The sequence below is a fragment of the Crotalus tigris genome, unplaced genomic scaffold (assembly GCF_016545835.1).
Source record: "Crotalus tigris isolate CLP2741 ecotype Arizona unplaced genomic scaffold, ASM1654583v1 scf7180000017541.2806704, whole genome shotgun sequence".
NCBI lineage: Eukaryota > Metazoa > Chordata > Lepidosauria > Squamata > Viperidae > Crotalus > Crotalus tigris.
The window spans coordinates 2,686,696-2,705,165 of record NW_024096462.1 but is presented as its reverse complement, the minus strand read 5'-3'; the positions used below and the strand labels follow the sequence as shown (position 1 = coordinate 2,705,165).

At 43.2% G+C, this 18,470-nt stretch overlaps 1 protein-coding gene across 3 annotated transcripts in view; it reads left to right on the top strand.

The window, feature by feature from the left end:
- Positions 1 to 985: 985 nt before the first annotated feature.
- Positions 986 to 18,470, top strand: part of RERG (RAS like estrogen regulated growth inhibitor) — a 119,482-nt gene continuing 101,997 nt past the window's right edge. The window contains exons 1-3 of one of the 3 annotated variants that reach the window (XM_039369304.1): positions 986 to 2,105; positions 12,149 to 12,290; positions 13,749 to 13,928. In XM_039369304.1, the coding sequence (XP_039225238.1) occupies positions 13,868 to 13,928 (61 nt within the window). In that variant the 5' untranslated portion in view covers positions 986 to 2,105; positions 12,149 to 12,290; positions 13,749 to 13,867. The remainder of the gene's footprint in view (positions 2,106 to 12,148; positions 12,291 to 13,748; positions 13,929 to 18,470) is intronic. The other 2 variants (XM_039369378.1, XM_039369216.1) reach the window with 2 other exon arrangements.

Here is an 18,470-nt window from a genome sequence, read left to right as displayed (position 1 = left end):
TTCAACTCCCAGAATTCCTCAGCCAGCCATGCTGCCTGAGGAATTCTGGGAGTTGAAATCCATAAGTCTTAAAGCTGTCAAGATTGGAGACCCCTGCCATAGAGGTTCAGAACTGATCTTCGAATGAGACAAAGGTCTCAGGTGGAGATGGCCCCAGTCCTTTCTATAAGGAGAACCCCACTCAGATATTTATCAGTTGGCATTAGATAAACACTTCAACCATGTGTGTATCTTTGTATACTAACAAAGACCCCAAGAGGCCACACAATATGGTGCACGCAACATGGAAACCTGCTAATATGTGCAGATCCTGTGCAGAACATTATTCTACATCTTCTGTAGATGAACACACAGATCTATAGACAAGGAATGAACACACACACACCTAATTCCGTTCAGAAAGTTTAGAGGAACCACCAGACAGATCTGGTGTCTGTCACACACTTAGTAGTGTTGAATGTAATTCAAGCATATAATGAAGGGATACTAATTTAAAAGAGAAACCACACATTTGTCAGAGAGCAGAGACTGGTTATAACTGGGGTTTGAATGGAGATTCTTCCATTCCTGCTCAGTATTTCATTAAAAGCAGGGGTCTTCAAACTTGGCCCTTTTATGACTTGTGGACTTCAACTCCCAGAATTCCTCCGCCAGGCATACTGGCTGAGGAATTCTGGGAGTTGAAGTCCACAAGTCATGAAGAACCCTGATTAAAAGGGACTCTAACTCCCACCTCCAATTTTATCCTCACAACAACCCTAAGATAAATTAGGCTGAAAGAATATGCTGCACTCAAAGTCAACCAGGGCCTTGCATGGCTGATGGGGGACATGAACCTGGAACTGCCAGATTCCAGTTCAACCCATTTGTGTTTATGGCAAATGTGGGCTTGCCACGGTCTGCTGTGGGAACGTTCCCCTGTATTAAAAGGATTAAAAGTACCGGAGAACAGAAAGACAATACAATGTGTTTTTTGTATGCCGAAAGGCTAAGGAAACGAGAGTGTTTTATTTGCCTGTCAGCTCAACCCTGCAATAAAAAGTTAAGCAACAAGCACCATCTTTCAACGAGCGTTACTCAATCGCATAACGAGGCGATGAAATCCGCAGATCTGGCACGCCGCGGAAGCGACCTTGAAGGCTCATCTCCCACGCGTGACACGGTCCTTCCTCAAGTTGGTGCCCTCCGGATACCTTGGACTTCCCCTCCCATCATCCTCGGCTGGGAAACCTTTACCTGAGAAGGGGCGAGAACCGAACGGCCACCGGCACCAGGACATCCCCCCCCCCTTCGCCTCCGCAGCCCGGGAGCCAGGCAAAAGTCACCCGAAGCGTCGTCGCCCGCGCTGGCCTAGCCTGCCTGCGTCGGAGCTGCGGTGAGAAAAAAGGATCCGGTTTTCCCAGGCTGGCGGTGCTGAGTGCCGTTACTCGCCAAGAGCCAAAAGGCCACCAGCCGTCCGTGCGCAGGACGGAGAGATCGGCCACCCTTGAGTACGAGCGCAACTTTTCAGGTTGTTCGCGCGCGTGCGTTGCGTGCAGGATGGCAGGCTGTTCGCGTGTGTGTCCGTTTGCGCGTTGCGTGCAAAATTTCGGCATGCGCCACGTGCCACCACCTTCGCCTCGGGCCGCATCTCGCCGTCTCCCGCTCTGCAGTGCAGGCCGACGGCCGGCAGGTGTCGCCGCCGAGCCTGCTTTATATATATATTAAAAAAAAGCCAGGTTGCTGCGCTTTGCAAGCACCGCGCTCTCGGCAGAGGCGGTTATAAACTCCGCTTGGATCTCATTCCCGCCCTGGATCGCCCTTTCTCTGGAGCTCTCTGAGACAGCCGCCCCCTCGCCCCGCGCGCTCTGCGGTACTTCTCTAAAGGTCGCTTGCAGGGGCGGACGGGCGGGCAGCGCTGCCTCCCGGCGGATCCTCAGCGCAGCTTTTCCATCTTCTGCTCCTGGATCCCCGGGAAAGAAGGACGCTCAGCAAGTAACCGGGCTGTCCGAGACGTCTGTCGAGGTGAGAGCCGAGAAAGAGCCCGAAGTAGGGGGTGGATTTCCAAGCTCAGCCGTCGGGACTTGGCCGGGTGTTGGAGAAACGCAAACGCGAGTTGGAGAGGGGTGAGTGGCTCTATCAAAGAAGTGGAGGGTCGGTTTGCTGGAGATCATCCTTGCCCTATCTGGGGGTGGAGGACGGGGAGGGGCGAGAAATTAATGACTTAATCATTTTTTTCCCCCTATGAGGGTGCTGCTTTGCGGGAAAATGATACAAAGACGCTCCCGACACTGCCTTTCTAACTATTCTTCCACGGATGCAAATCCCTGTCCCGACTTACGACCACAATTGAGTCCTGAATTTATGTTGTTAAGTGAGACATTTGTAAAATGAGTTTTGCACCATTTTACCACCTTCCTTGCCGCAGCTGTTAAAGTGAATCATTGCACAGTAACGCAGTTGTTAAGTGAATCTGGCTTCCCCATTGACTTGACTTGTCGCAAAAGAGGATCGCATGACCTCGGGACACTGCAGCCGTCATAAATATGAGTCAGTTGTCAAGCTTCTGAATTTTGATCACATGACTGTGGGGATGCTGCAGCAGTCCTAAGTGTAAAAAATGGTCATAAGTCACCTTTTTCAGTGCCGTTGTAACTTTGAACGGTTACTAAATGAACTGTTGGTGTAAATCGAGGACTATCTGTAAAGGAGCATGAGATGAGAGAAGGGGGTGTTCCTATAGGTTCAAGAGGAAAACACTTGCAGGGGGGTCAATTGTCCCAGGCAAGGGCTGCATTCACACTGGATATTAACCAGCTACGGCTTCAGCAGAATATTCAAACTCAGCCCTTGTCACTTCATTAACTTGTAGAGGTTAAAATAACCTGGCTGTTTTAACACACACCTGGGAACTGAGATCTGCAGAATATCTTAAGGACTTGTAACCTGGGTTGGAGCAACATCTTTGCCAAACCAGAAGGAAAAAAACCGGACTTTCCAAGTTCATATATGTCTGTTTTAAAAGGGGGGAAGAATTGGACACTTGCAGCTGGCCTCCTCTGAGAGGATGCTGAAAAGATCCTACAGGTATTGCAAAGAGGTTGACCTGATTGTTTGGTTTTGGAACCAGTGTTCAATATAAATGTTTTAGAAATCCCAACTTTTTGGTTGTAATTTTTTCCTTGCTCTGTTTTTGCAATCTTTGAAGAGTGATGTGATTAGAGGCTATTCAGGTTCCCATTTTCACTATTTGCAGTTTAAAAACACCTTGATGAGTTGGTGACGTCTTTATGGCTTAATTAAATCCTATGTTTCTCAACAGTGGCAACTTTAAGATGTCTAGACTTCAACTCCCAGAATTTTCCAGCCAGCATCTTAAATGTTGCTGAGGTTGAGAAACACAGATGTAAGCTATTAGAATGCAGGAATTCTGTATGTTATATAAAGTATTCTATTACTAATTTTAAAAATCACTTTCTGAAACTTTACCAGTAAAACCAGCTTGATACACCATATCTTGTTCCTGAAAATGTTTATCACTATTAAATATTCACTCTTCAGAAAGCTTGTGAATGATTAGAAAAGTCTGCACATTCTCCATCTGGTTCCTGAACAGACTTTCAGCATAAAGAACAAATTATTTTAAGCAGCATCCTAAATTGTTCCAAATCTAAACATTTGCATGCAAAACAGGTTCCAGATCATGGGAGGGATGTCCGGTTTTGCCTCTGATAGAATTCTTCATATTTGTTTGGTGAAAGGATTCAGATACGATTGCTTATAGCAATGTTTCTCAAACTGGGAATTCTGGGAATTGTAGTTCGTGCAGCTTAAAGTTGCTGAGGTTAAGAAATAGTGGGACATAACAGCATCAAATATTTGGCTCTTTTGTGTTGGCTCCTTGCAGATGTTTAGAGGTTAACGATTCTTGGTTTTTAAAATCCTCCAAGGAAGACTCTTCTAAGAATTCTAGAAAGTATCCAAAGTTTTTACCTACAATGCTACCCATATTTGTCAGAGGCAAATAAAGGTATTGATTTTGACATTTTCTTTTTTATCTCTAATTCTGGGCATTTGAAATCCTCTAAAATTGAAGCTTTGACAAATTTGTGTGTGTGCTTGAAATGTATAACCTTTGTATCATGACAGTTGTTTGAGGACATATGATAAACAAGATGAGAGTTTATCTTTTTTTTTAATCTCAACCTTTCATCCTACTGAGATTTTTAACAGATTAATTTATATTTGTGTCCTAAATATTCGTTAGTCATTGGACAGAGCAGGGAACAATGTCATTTTTTTTACTTTTGACCTGTACCTCTCACCCACCAGTCTGGCTTGCTTAGAATTCCTGCTTCCTCCCACATCATAATCTTCACTTAATGAAGTCCTTACTTAATGACTTACACAGGTCCTCACTTAAGGACCCACAAAGTCCTGGGATTATAATGGCAACCAGGACTGCAGAGATTTCCATCACTAAGCAATTTGATTGTACAGTGTCATGCATTACAATCACATTGCTTAGCAACAGAAAGTCTGGTTCTAATTGTGTTATAACCCAATGATTAGCTGTACTTGTTGCAATATTACACTTCCATCCAGAGAAGCACAAGAGTTAATATTTCCTGTGGCAAAAGAAAAAATATACCCCCCAAATTGTTTTTGGTACTCAAATGTCTATGCAATCTCTCTGCCCTTTCTACTGATTCTATTCATTTTGAGTAAGTTGTAGTCTTCCAGTACCGCCGTGTGTTAATCATAGAGTGACATTTCACCAAGTTTCAGTGATGATCATCACGTCAGATTTATCTTCCTAAGTTAAGATCTCTATTCTCTATCTTTATTTCTCATAATCTATGCATTGAGGTAGAATTGTCTGAGATTCCAAGTAAATCCACCTGCTGGTCTTGTTTTGGTAGTTTCCAGTGAAACTCTTAAATCTTAACTTTGGTGTTCCACTTCTCTTGAATTCTACTTCTTGGTCTCAGTCTTGGCTGCCTGTTCAGTTCTGATCTTTTGTTCTGGTTCCTGTCCCTACTGAGGCGAGGATGTGGATCATCCCCAGTCACTCTAAGATGTAGATTACTGCTTACGAGGGGTCTTTCTTGTAGGCACCTCGCTGTTGAGTTCTAGAACACTCTTTTCTTTCCTTGCACTGCAGCAGATAGAGCACACACAAAAGAGAACGGTTGACTTATTCTCCAAAGCATCTCAGGGCAGGACAAGAAGCAATGGGTGGAAGCTCATTAAAGAGAGATCCAACATAGAAGTAAGGAGAAATTTCTTGTCCGTGAGAACAATTAATCAATGGAATGGCTTGTCTCACAGAGTTGTGGGTGTTTCGTTGCTGGAGGTTTTCAAGAAAAGATGGGACAAACATTTGTCCAGGATGGAATAAGGCAGCGATGGCGAACCTTTTAGAGACCGAGTGTCCAAACTGCAACCCAAAACCCACTTATTTATCGCCAGGTGCTGGGTGGGCATGGCCCACTGGGTGGGCGTGGCTGTGGTGGTCATGGCAGACTGAGTGGGTGTGGCCAAGATGGGCATGGTCACCTCGATGTTGCTTGTGGGGAGGGATGCCTGTTGGGGCTGGGCAGGTTTGGGGGAGATCCAGGGGCTCTCTGGCAGGTGGAGCGGTGGGCAGGAGGTTCGTCCTGCATGGTGAGGTGAGGCAGGGTGGGGGTGCCACTGCTGCGGGGCAAGGCGAGGCAGGGGCCGGGGCAGCTGCTGCCTGACACTATCGCCCCCCGCACACAGGCCAGCGAGCACATTGGGGCTGACAGTGTGTGTCAGCAGCCACAGCCTGCCGGCCCCTCGACCGGTGCACTCTGGGGCTCCGCAGCCCGCTGCCAGCAGTTCAGAGAAGCTGCCTCTCAGCTGGACGGATGGCCGACAGTTGAGGAGGCGATGCAGTGGGTCGTGTCCAGGAAAAAGAAAGCATGTGAGCCCAGGAGGGATGGGATGGGGGGGAGGGAAACCAGCCGTGCTGGGATGCATCCAGCCACATGGGACCTCGGCGAGTTAGCAGGTGACTGGTTGAAGAGGGACGGTTGCCATCTCTGGAGCATGGCGCGCGTGCCCACAGAGAGGGCTCTGAGTGCCGCCTCTGGCATGCGTGCCATAGGTTCACCACCCCTGGAATAAGGCCTTCTGCCTTGGGCATAGGTTAGACTAGAAGAACTCCAGGTCTATGATTCAATGATTCTTCAGTTGGAAGAATTGCTAGAACAATTATGTGTACATAAATGCAGAAAATCAATGAACAGCCTTAAACTAAGCCGTCTACTTGATGGTTCAAGAGCTGAAGCAAAAGAGATTGTTGTGAGTGGGAGACAGGGTGAAAGCAGGAAAAAAATATTCCTTCCTGATTGGAAATATTGAAAATGGACTGTTACCGTTTCATCAAATGATAATGTTTTCATAGAATAGAATAGAATAGAATAGAATAGAATAGAATAGAATAGAATAGAATAGAATAGAATAGAATAGAATAGAATAGAATAGAGCTGGAAGGGACCATGGAAGTCTTCTAGTCTAGCCCCCTGCTCAAGCAGGAGAACCTATACCATTTCAGACAAGTGACTGTCCAGTCTCTTCTTAAAAACCTCCAGTGATGGAGCGCCCACGATTTCTGGAGGCAAGCTGTTCCACTGGTTAATTGTCCTCACTGTCAGGAAGTTTCTTAATTCCATGTTGCTCCTCTCTTTGATCAGTTTCCAATCCTTATTTCTTGGTGAATAACGTGACCCCCGTCTTCTTTGTGGTAGCCCCTCAAATACTGGAACACTACTATCACGTCACCCCTGTTTCTTCTTTTCTTTAATGATAATGATAAGTACAACAGAACAGAAGAGAGATTTTGCCAGCCTGCTCTGTGCTCTCCATGGGATGCATCACTTACAAAGAATTTTCTTTTTGTTCTTTGCGAAAATTTGAGAAAAAGGGGCATTGTTACAATAGCTTTAAATGACCTGCTTTTGCCAGAATTGATAAGGCGGGAATATGGAAGGCTGCAAGGACCACCATCTGAGCAGTTAAAAAGGACCCTGCCTTTCTGGAATAAGAAAAGAACAAAATGGACGCTTCTGAGTCAATTCAATTGCAGTTAACTCAAGCATTAGCAAACCTAGAGGAGTTAATTAGGACCGGTGAGATCTTTGGAATTTTGAAGTAAAATGGTGGTTCTCTCACAAAATAGCTTTCAGTGGAAAAGGCTGATTACTTACAAAATGGTGGCAATAATGAACGGGACCAATCAGAAAATGCCTATTTCCTAAAAATTAAAGAGCTGAGATTGAACTACAGCACCAGCCACCAAGGTGCTGGGTATTAACTCAGTTTAACTCCTCTTGGGCTTTTTTTATATTAAACAATATAAAAAGTAGACAATACGCTGGCTGCAGGGCATTCTCTTGAAAGCCCATCAGGCTTTCTAGTCCTCTCATTTTAATCCCCCCCCCCAATTTGTTGTGATAGGTGGGTGTGACTGACAATAACAGTGACTGACAATAGTAAGTCACACACCTTTTAACATGTTCTGGTCCCTTCAAAGCCCCTCCCTGTATTACAATGGGAATGTCTGAGAGAAAGAATGCATTAATGTGGGAATGCAGCTACCTCATATTTTCTTATTTTATTCAAAACTGTCAAAGGCCAACATATTAGACCAGAGGTGTCTGTGCTGTGGGGTGTTTGTGTAAAGAACGGTCAAAATGGTGGCCGTAACCATAAGATCAAAGTTTTGTCCACATTTTACTTATGTTGCAGGGCTTTGGTTACATAGTTGATTTTTTTTACATAGCTCCATAGACACTCTTGTCTTGGACTATTGACTACTGCAATGTGCTCTCTATGGGGCTGCTCTTGAAGACCACTTGGAAGCTTTAACTGGTCCAGAATGTGGTGGCATGAGCAATGATAGGCGTGTTTTGTTCAGGCAGTCTCCAAGAATTGGACTCAATTGAATGGAAGAAGCCAAAAAGCTTGTAGAGGTAGCAATATCTTATCTTTTTTTTTTTTTAAAAAAAGAACTTACATCACAAAGCACTTTTTTATTTATTTGTTAAATTTATTTGACACCTATATCACCTTGGGGCTACTCTAGACTGCTTACAATAGGGGTCTTCAAACTTGGCCCTTTTATGACTTGTGGACTTCAACTCCCAGAATTCCTCAGCCAGAAGTAAGATAATAGAAAGATAAAATAAATAATGACAAAGGAACACAAGGAGAATAAATACACCAATATGTTGTATCTTTTCCCCTGGATTAAAAGGCATAATGATCTTGGACTCAGCATTGATGCAGGAGGAATCATTTCTTTGGGCCTCCTCCATCTTGTACATTTCTGGATTGTAATATCTCCGTCCAACAGATGGGGAAGAATTAGATAGGGAGGGGGTAACCTTTTTTGCTTCTTCAGGGGAACACATTTTCAACCAAACATTACCAGCTTTCTCCAATCCTGCCTTTTGCATCTGAGGCTGATTATCTAAAAAGCTTCTGAATACCTTTAGCACAAAACTTTGTTTAGGAGAAATGTCAAGATAGCTTCATTTCCCCCACTAGTTGAGCTTTTAAAGTAATTCCTGCTGACTAATAAAAGGGGGTTACTATAAACTGTGGGGCATCAGCTCTTTGCCAGAGGTTTCATGTATCTTTCATACATTAAGGAACTTCAGATAATGCTTCAGAAGTTACTTATTCAAGGCCAGCTGCTGGGAACAATAATTGAAGCTCTCTTGGCCGGCTGAACAATGCAAGAGAAAAGGGGAGCTTAAAAAAAAAGAAATAGCAATACTACAAGTTGAATCTTGATGCATCTGGATACTTTATTCAGTAGGTGTTCACTAAGAGCAAATCTCTTCAAATGTAGAAAACCAATATTTTATAGAGAGCATATAAGATCTTTAGGCCATTCTTTCTTTGCAGTTGAAAGGTAAAAAAAAATCAAGCCCTTTGAAAGAAAGAAACCTCAGATAAGACATTCCTCTTCAGAAACAAGCCAAACTTAGTCTGCCATTAAAAAAAATAGTAAAGGCCTCTGTATAGGTTTTCCTAAGTTTCTGCATAAATTGCCGTGAGCACAGCAATAACAATAGCACTTGACTTATATACTGTTCCATAGTGCTTTACAGCACTCTCTGAGAAGTTTACAGAGTCAGCATATTGCCCCCCAACAATCTGGGTCCTCATTTAACTGACCTTGGAAGGATGGATGGCTGAGTCAACCTTGAGCCCATCAGGATCGAACTACTCACTGTGGGCAGAGTTTGCCTGCAATTCCTGCATTCTAACCACATTTCCAGGACTTCAATTGATACCTTCCTAGTGCAAATTGCTGCTGCTGATAATGATGGTTCATTAAATTTATACGCCACCTAATTTCCAGCAACTCTTGGGTATTTATAAATTATTTTTAAAAAAGAAAGACATTAAAAATGACAAGAAATGGAGAGAAGTGATGACAGGATAACAAAGCAGGTATCAGGTATGAAAGATCAGAGTCACATATTAAGTTCCAATTAAACTGATTTATTTGCTCATTCCTATACACAAAAATTTACTTAACTAACAGCACCATTTTAGTGCTAGTTAAGGTCAATGGAATTCAAGATTGGTTGGACTTGGACTGCTTGTGGCAACACAGAGATTCTAGATTGATTCTTCTTTTGACTTCACCCCCAGGCTCTGATACTTTTTCTCCTACAGCAGGTGGAAGCAAAAGGTCCTATCCCAATAGATCAGCGGCTCCCAACCTTTTCTATATCCCACACCCATAGAATGCTACTGATATATTCTCACACCCCTTACAAAAGTTTGAAATGTCGGCAACGAATTATACATATATACTATAATTTTGAAAATCCAAGTTTTCGCACTCCCTGGAATATCATTTTGCACCCCTAGGGGGTGCGAGCACCCCAAGTTGGGAACCCCTGCAATAGATGGCATTCTTTAATCAAAGGAATCCAGATTGTGCCAACCCCATAGGTTCAAATCAGCTGGGCAGATACTATGAAAGGATAGCAGTCTCCAATTAGCCAAACCTTGTGCCGTATAATCTGTTCATTTGTTACCTACCTCATTACCTTTCCTGTCTTCCTCCAAACTGTAACTGTGTTTGTCAGTGTTTTCTCTACAAGAGGTGTCTCCAAGCAAACTGTGATGTCAAAATGTGACCCGTATGTGTTGAGGTTGTGATACGAATGCCACGATTATGTTCCTGTGTCTTGACATCTGATGAGAGTCTGCAAGTTGTAACATGATGGTATCATGCACACTTCAGTGTTTATCCACCCCTATGCCACGGAATCCATAGGTAGTCTTCAGCGTACAACATACAATGTACAACCTACAACCATTCATTTGAAGTTACAACAGCACTCAAAAAAGTGACTAACAATCGCACCTCACACTTAATAACTGTTGCAACATTCCCGCAGCCATGTGAACCAAGTTCAGGTGCTTCGCAAATGGAATGTACTTGCACAACAGTTGCAGTGTCCCAGGGCCCGTGTGATCCCCATTTGGGATCTTCTCAGTTTGCTTCCAACAAGCAAAAAGACAAGGGGGAAAGTCAGATTAACTTAATGACCATGTGATTCACTGTTGAGATTCGCTTAACAAAAAAGATTGTAAAATCAGGTGTGACTCAATCATCGCCTTGCTTAGGAACAGAAATCGTTAGAGGAGCTCTTTTAGGACTTAATTGGTGCAAGAAATGAGAAAAATTGCAGATGGCCTATTTACACATATCTTGCTATTAAGCAAGTAGAAATACAGTTTACTGCATTTGTTCCATGTAGAGAGCAAGGAAGATGACCTTGATGGAGATAAGCAACAACTGTTGCCTAGGCAAAAAAGGCTGTAGCAATTTTTAAGTCCACAAGAAGTTTACACAGATAGTCCTCGCTTGACAGTGGTATTTGGAACCAGAAATTCCATTGCTAAATGCAGTGGTCTGAAATGTAACATCATCTGACCATGCTGCATTGCGATGGCAATCCTGGTTTGCCATTAAGTGAATCACATGCGGTTGTTGAGCAAGGACCTCAAGTGACTATGACTTGTGACTTTCTGTTGACTTCCTCGTTGACTTTCCCTGTGGGAAGCCGGCAGGGTAAGTTGCAACCATGTGATTGTGAGGGCGCTGGTCTTCAAGGACTGGTCCATGAACACTGGTCAAGGCACTGTTGTAGCCTTGAACAGTCACCGAACACTGAAATTGTTTTGCAAAGACTACAGGCAGTCCTCGACTTACAACAGTGCATTTAGTAACCATTTTAAGTTACAACAGCACTGAACAAAGTGACTTAAGACCATTTTTCACACTTAGAACTATTGCAATTTTCCCAAGTCATGTGATCAAAATTCAGACAGTTGGCAACAGATTCATATTTAGGACAGTTGCAGCATCCTGAGGCCATGTGATCGCCTTTTGTGGCTTTCTGACAAGCAAAGTCAGTGGGAAGGCAGATTCACTTCACAATTATGGCAAGAAGGTTCGTAAAGTGGGGCAAAATTCACTTAACGACTGTCCCACTTAGCAACATAAATTTTGGGCTCAATTGTGGTCGTATGTTGAGGACTAACTGTGCCAACTATTGGAAGCAGCTCAGACAGATTCCTGCATGGTTTACTGGACTATTAAAAGGAGGATGAAGTCCAGCCCTATCACAGCCATGGTGGCGCAATGGTTAGAATCAGTGTTGCACGCTAATTCTGCTGACTGCCAGCAGTTTGATCCTGACTGGCTCAAGGTTGACTCAGCCTTCCATCCTTTCAAGGTTGATAAAATGATTGTTGGGAAGGAAGGAAGTGAGGGAGGCAGGAGGGAAGGAAGGAAGGAGGGAGGGAGGGAAGGAGGGAGGGAGGGAAGGAGGGAGGGAGGGAAGGAATACCAATTTAGTTAGGCATTTGCTCACCCCAATTGTCCCAATAGGGAATGACTCGGCCATAGGGATGTTCACCTCACACTGTAGACAGTATATCGACACTTGGTGTGGGAGCAACAGGCCCTGGCAGAGTGGATGGGGCGATTGTGGAAATTAGATCGAACGAAGAGAATATTACAACCAGGGGAGGTGGTGTGTTTGCGGGCCTCAGTTAGATTAGACTGGGAACAGCCGGGCCCTTACCTCATCATTGAATCCGATCCTAGAAAGCAGAATACTGGAGTGGAAGTAATTCCAGAGGTGGTCTCTACAAAGGCTATACGGCAGGCCAGAGGACAGATTTCAGTTGGAGTCCGGAATATTACAAACCTCCCTGTGAGACTGAGAGATCACATGTTGTTGGGACAGGTGAGTCCAATTGTGCGTCTTGATACTAGGGAAAAGACTGAGGGTGAGGTTTTAGTAGATCAGTTCTATTCTAAGAACATGCAGCTTCCCCAAGAGTGGCGAGAGAGGGTTAGAGACCAGCTTTGGAGGTGGCAACATATGTTCTCAAAAGATGAGTTTGATGTGGGCTGTGCTAGGAGCGCTCAATATGTAATCCATTTGCAGAAAGATAAGCCTTTTTGAGAGAGATCCCGGCGGATCCCCTTGAGTGATTTAGATGATCTTAGAGAGTTGAAGAGGACTGGGATCATCAGATAATCTCGGAAGTTGCCCTATCCGGATTTAGGTTTAGCCTGAGGTACCACCGGGGATGAGGAACAGGGATGCAGATGCCCTGTTGGGGAGACCTCACGATCCGGGGGCACATGTTGGAGAATGGGTCCGATTGACCTCTGATGATATCCAAGCGCTGTATCAGGGGGTTGAACACCGAGCTCAAGGAGCAATTGGGACGGAAGTCATAGGGGTCACTACTGCAAATGTTCCTAAATTGTATTATAACCCCATCCAAGTTAGGGGGGAGGGTATGTATGTTCTGACTAAGAAAGATTTGAAAAGAGACCAGGCAGAGATCAACCACCATCATCCACATGAGTCACCATCAAGAGAGAGCGATCATCACCGCCCCATGTGCGTGGCTGCAGATCATGACTGAATACCACCGTGTTACGTGCCCTGTTAGGCAGAGGCGCCAATGTGAGAGACCTCTTTGGGCTGGTGGTCACTTGGAGGGGAGGTCAGGAGGGCCTGGACTTAAGCGGTCCCTACGGGGGTGGCGCTACACACATAACGTGCTACACCTAATCAATAAACTTCAGTCAATACTTCAATCAAAATAGAGCTGGAAGGGACCTTGGAGGTCTTCTACATCTAGTCCAACCCGCTGCTCGGGCAGGAAACCCTATATCACTTCAGACAAATGGCTGTCTAGTCTCTTCTTAAAAACCTCCAGTGATGAAGCACCCACAATTTCTGAAGGCAAGCAGTTCCACTGGTTAATTGTTCTCATTGTTAGGAAGTTTCTCCTTAATTCAAGGTTAGTTCTCTTCTTGATTATTTTCCATCCATTGTTTCTTGTCCTGCCATCAGGTGCTTTGGAAAATAAGTTGACCCCATCCTCTTCATGGCAACCTCTCAAATATTAATGTGATGGTGTGGTTCACAGAATATGTTATGGCAATATGCAGAATGACAAATTTCTCACCCCATTTTATCTGGATCATTGGTATTATGGAAATCTTTGGTATTATGGCAACTCAGCCACTGTGTGCTCAATGCAGATGGCAGTGCAGTAAGTGATCCAAAGGATTTTTCTTATGTGCTATGAAGGCAGCATTCAAAAATTGCCTATAGTTGATAGTATCTGCTTCCTTCCCCTTATGAGCTCTTTAATTCTTCTTGGTGGGTCTTTTCTCACAGCCCTGCCTGGAAAACATGATGATACGACGAGGCTGAAAGCTGGGCTGGGAAAATCATCCTTTGCATCAGATCGGACACAACAGTGACGTGGCCACCAGCCTGCGGTGTGTCCCCTGGCCATGGCTAAGAGTGCAGAGGTAAAACTGGCCATCTTTGGCCGAGCTGGGGTAGGAAAGTCAGGTAAGTTTCTTTTTTTCTTCCTTGGTTTGTCACCTGCAAACCACTCGAGCTTATTCTAAAAAAATGTGTTGTGATTTAAATTGTCCATATTCGTTGAGCCTACTGAATCTCTTATTTGCCACTGAATTACCTGCTAAATGTCAACTAGGCATTGTGAATAACCCTTACAAGTTGATAGCATTTCAGCCTAGTTAAAAATGGCCACTTTAGTGTAATGGTTGAAGCACCAAACTAGAAACTATAAGCTGAATGACCTTGGGCCAGTTCCTGTCTCTCTGCCTTAGCAAGAAAAAAGCCATGGCCAGCCACTTCTGAAATCCTATCAAGAAAAGGGCATAGGGGAGGAGGCATAGGGGAGGAGGAGGAGGAAGGATGGATCACATTACTTTCTAGTACTTGTAGAGTTTTAGAAAAAGACCTGATTTTGTAGCAGTTTGCTGTATTCAGAGCATTGTCACTTTTAGGGAGAATCTGGTGTGCAGAAAAAGGCACTCGTCTCATGGGCTTACTTCCATATAAAATCACCTATAATTTTGCTAATTTAGGCCCTGTGGTAGTAGAAATTCTACAAGCCAAAAAATATTGAGGGAGAGTTGAAAGGCAAAAGATTACGGTAACTGTGAAATAAAAAAGGAAATAGAGACATCTTACAGAGCTGCCTCTGAAAAATGCATTTCTGCGTTACCCCCCTCAGAATATGCCCCATTACCACCAGTTTAAGAGCCACAGAGTGTGTGGGTAAAGTTACCCAGTGAGCTTACATAAATGAGCCTGGATTTTAACCTGACTCTCCTGAGTCTTAATACCTCGCTGTAAGTATTCAGCCATATTGGCTGAAGTGATTTTCCAGCTCTTGTGCTTCAATGCTATTCTTCATCTTCTCTTACGTTTTCATCTTTTCCTACTGACTCTCTCAGTGGAATTTATTTTTCTTAAGGAGGCCAGATGCTTGCTCCAAGAGCAAATATATCTAAATTACTCAGTCAGCACTAGGTAATGTAATGTTATGTGGAAATGGCCTTGGGAGACGGGAGGAAGAGCCACAGACAAGGAATGAGGGGGCAAGGCAAATATCTCAGGAGGAACCTTCCTTGGTTTCTTGGACTTGTGTTTGTGTCAGCGGGGGTGGGGGGATTGTATTTTTAGACTTGTAAGATTTTGTTAATGTAACCTTAATGTAAGATAGATAGTACTCCTGGGTGTTCTTCTTGTCTGGACTACCTCACAAGGCTGACAGGTATCTCCCTAAAGTAGCTTGGATCCAAGGAGATAGATCATGGCTGATCTACTCTTTCTCTGATCTATACGGTTGGGAAGACTATACCTTTTGCAAAACTGACAGAAAGAAAGCATATCCCTTACAATTACTTCTAGAATTGTAGTTTGTGCTGAATACATTATGCTGCCATCTTGGCCAGACAGTTGGAAGTCCACGCCAAGTAATATTAACTGAAAAGTTTGCCAAGACCTGAAGGAGTCTGTGGTAAAACACACAACGAAGGCGACAATATATGGGTCCCAGAAGGGGAGTTTTATTATGAGATTTGCTCTTCTTTGGTTTCTTGTTTTTCCACCCAGCAGGTAAATGTGATTAAACTGTGGGTGTGCATCCATTCTGGATATTATCCAGATACTGAGCCAAGTTGGAATATATCAAAAGTCTGGGTGTTCTTGAAAATGAGTTTTTCCTAAAGTGAAACAGCTGGTCTCAAAGCCTCAGAACTACTTTGGAGTTCAGCAGGGTATCCAGACTATTAGAGATACCTTCAACTAGACAGTGTTGAAAGTATAAGAAAAGAAACTCTGCACCATTGAAAGATGATGGGGAATAAGTACATTGGTGTTTCTCAGCCTTACCAACTTTAAGATGTGAGGACCTAAACTCTGCAAATAATGGCAAGGGAATTCTGGGAGATGAAGTCTAGCTATCTTAATAGTGGGCAGGGTTGAGAAATATTGAAGTATCACTGTGATACTTGGTGGGTCGTTTTGGAAGACTGCAACCTTTTCGTTCCTCTCTGCAAATCAATTTGGAAGGAAGTCATCTCCATGAAGGTAAAAGGAGGAAATTAATTCTGCCTCCTTGAGAAAATGGCTGGAGGGAGGAAGAATTCTTGGTTTCATCAAAGGCTCCAGAAAACACGTTGTTTGGAGAATCAGTTTGGTGGGGGAGGGGAATCAAAATGGGGTGAGAGGAAAAAGGAAGATGAAGTAAAATGCAGCTTTCGGTCAAACTATTTTCATCTTTTTTTTAAAATTTAGCACTATTTTGTAGCCCCATGAAATATTACAATCAAACAAATTGACTCTTATGGGTGGTAAATGCCTTCCTCAATCTCTTATTTTTTACCAGAGTCTAGGACGGGTAGGCAACTTTGGGTCTTTTATGACTCGTGGACTTCAACTCCCAGAATTCCTGAGCCAGCATGGCTCAGCTTGGAAACCTCTCCCTTCCCCTCAGCATGGCTGGCTCAGGAATTCTGGGAGTTGAAGTCCACGAGTCATAAAAGACCCAAGGTTGCCTACCGCTGGTCTAGGAGTTTGAGGTTTCTGTGCAGTAACTTAGCTGTTCCTAACACCACACTCTTTTGGACAGAGAGTTCTGATGTCATTCCTGGAGTCTTTTGGAGCCATTCTCCCAGTTTAGGAGTCATAGCTTCAGGCATCCTTTTGGCCTTTCCTTTCCACATCCTCTCTAGTTCTTCCTTCAGGCCCTGGTACTCTCCAGTTTCTCATACTCCTTCTTCCTGATGTTGGTGTCCCTTGGCACCGCTATATCTGTCACTGCTGCTGTCTTCTGTCATCAAAGTATAAAACACAAGTGAAAATAAAGATAGTGAGAGATTAAGGAGTGGGGGGAGAGGAAGAGAGGAGTATGGGATAAAGGGAAAAAAAGAAAGAAAAAAAAAGCATTAACTCCCAACAATTTTCAGCGCACAAAAATTATGCACTGTGCAACTTCCAACATTTTACTTTTTTATATTTAGTATATACTAGCTATTTCCATAACAACAAACTTACCTAATCAGCGAATCCCAAAGTCCAAATGAATGCAGTTCTTGGGATGAAAAAGAATTGTTTTCTCTGTGTTATGTTATTCGTATTTAATCCTCCGCTTTCTTTTAAAAAACCAAGCAAACTCAATCCACTGTATGTCAAAGTGATGGTGTGCACAAAGTCCGGATTTCTCTTAAGTACTGTTCTCTTCAATTCTGCTTCCCCTCCCTTTGCCTTAAGGCTGTTCAAAACACATTTGAAGGTGGGTTGTGGTTTTAGGGTTGTAAGATTTGGGCGGGGGTCACAGTATAAGAAAATGAATGAAATCTGGATTGCTTTTCCAGAAGGCATTTTGTAAAACAAAGGAAGGGAACATTTAAATCAACAATTGACTTGAAATGGTACATACTGTACACATCAGGACCATTAGCGTATAATGCCTGTAGCTTAGTCCAATTTCCATAAGTGCTATTTTTTTTTCAGTTTGCTCTTCCTGGCTTTCATTATTAGGGGGATGGAGGCTAAAACATGCGATGAATGGTTGCAGGAACTGGGTATGTCTAGTTTAACAAAGAGAAGGACTAAGGGTGACATGATAGTCTTCCAATATTTGAGAAGCTGCCACAAAGAAGAGAGGGTCAACCTATTCTCCAAAGCACCTGAGTGCAAAATAAGAAGTAACAGATGGAAACTTAACAAAAAGATAACCTAGAATTAAGGAGTAATTTCCTGGCAGTGAGAACAATTAATAAGTGAAACAGCTTGCCTCCAGAAATTCTGGGTGCTCCATTACTGGAGGTTTTTAAGAAGAGGTTGGACAGTCAATTTTCTGGAATGGTATATTCATGCACTTCACAACCAACACACATGTACAACATTACAGGATCCCCCAATCACATGGTTGCCATTTGTGTGCTTTACAATTGGCCTGTGATGAGCAGAGTTAATGATGAACGCGGAAATAAAATCATAAATCACAACTGCATGTTTTTTTGGCTTAATGACCACAATTATTCACTTAATAACACAAGCAGAAGTGTGGTTGCAACTCTGTTGCAGTCATGTGGCTTTCCACTTAGTAACCTTAGCAATGCTTAGTGACAGAATTGCCAGTCCTAATTGTGGTCAGTAAGCAAGGACTACCAGTAAATAGTAAAATTTCCTGAAAAAGGCATTTCAATGAATTGAATGTCCATTAACTTGCCTTCTAAAAGCTGAAAATAATGCAGATGGTTGAATACTGTTCACCAAAAACACTGTGGAATGAGAGTTGTGTTCTGAAATAATATTTATTATTTTTTTGTATATACTTATTTAAGAATTGATTATAACACTTACATCTTGTGTAAGCCAATAATTATACTGTTGCTAGTAGTTCTGTCATTGGGAAGTAAATACAACCCATCTATTAATCATTTGCCATTAGTGTCAGGTACAAAGAGTCAAGACCATACATTCAGTCTAATTAAACTGATTTATTGCTCATGCCTACACACAAGAATCAGTTTATGTCAGCACTAGATTGGTGCTAGATAAGAGTTAATG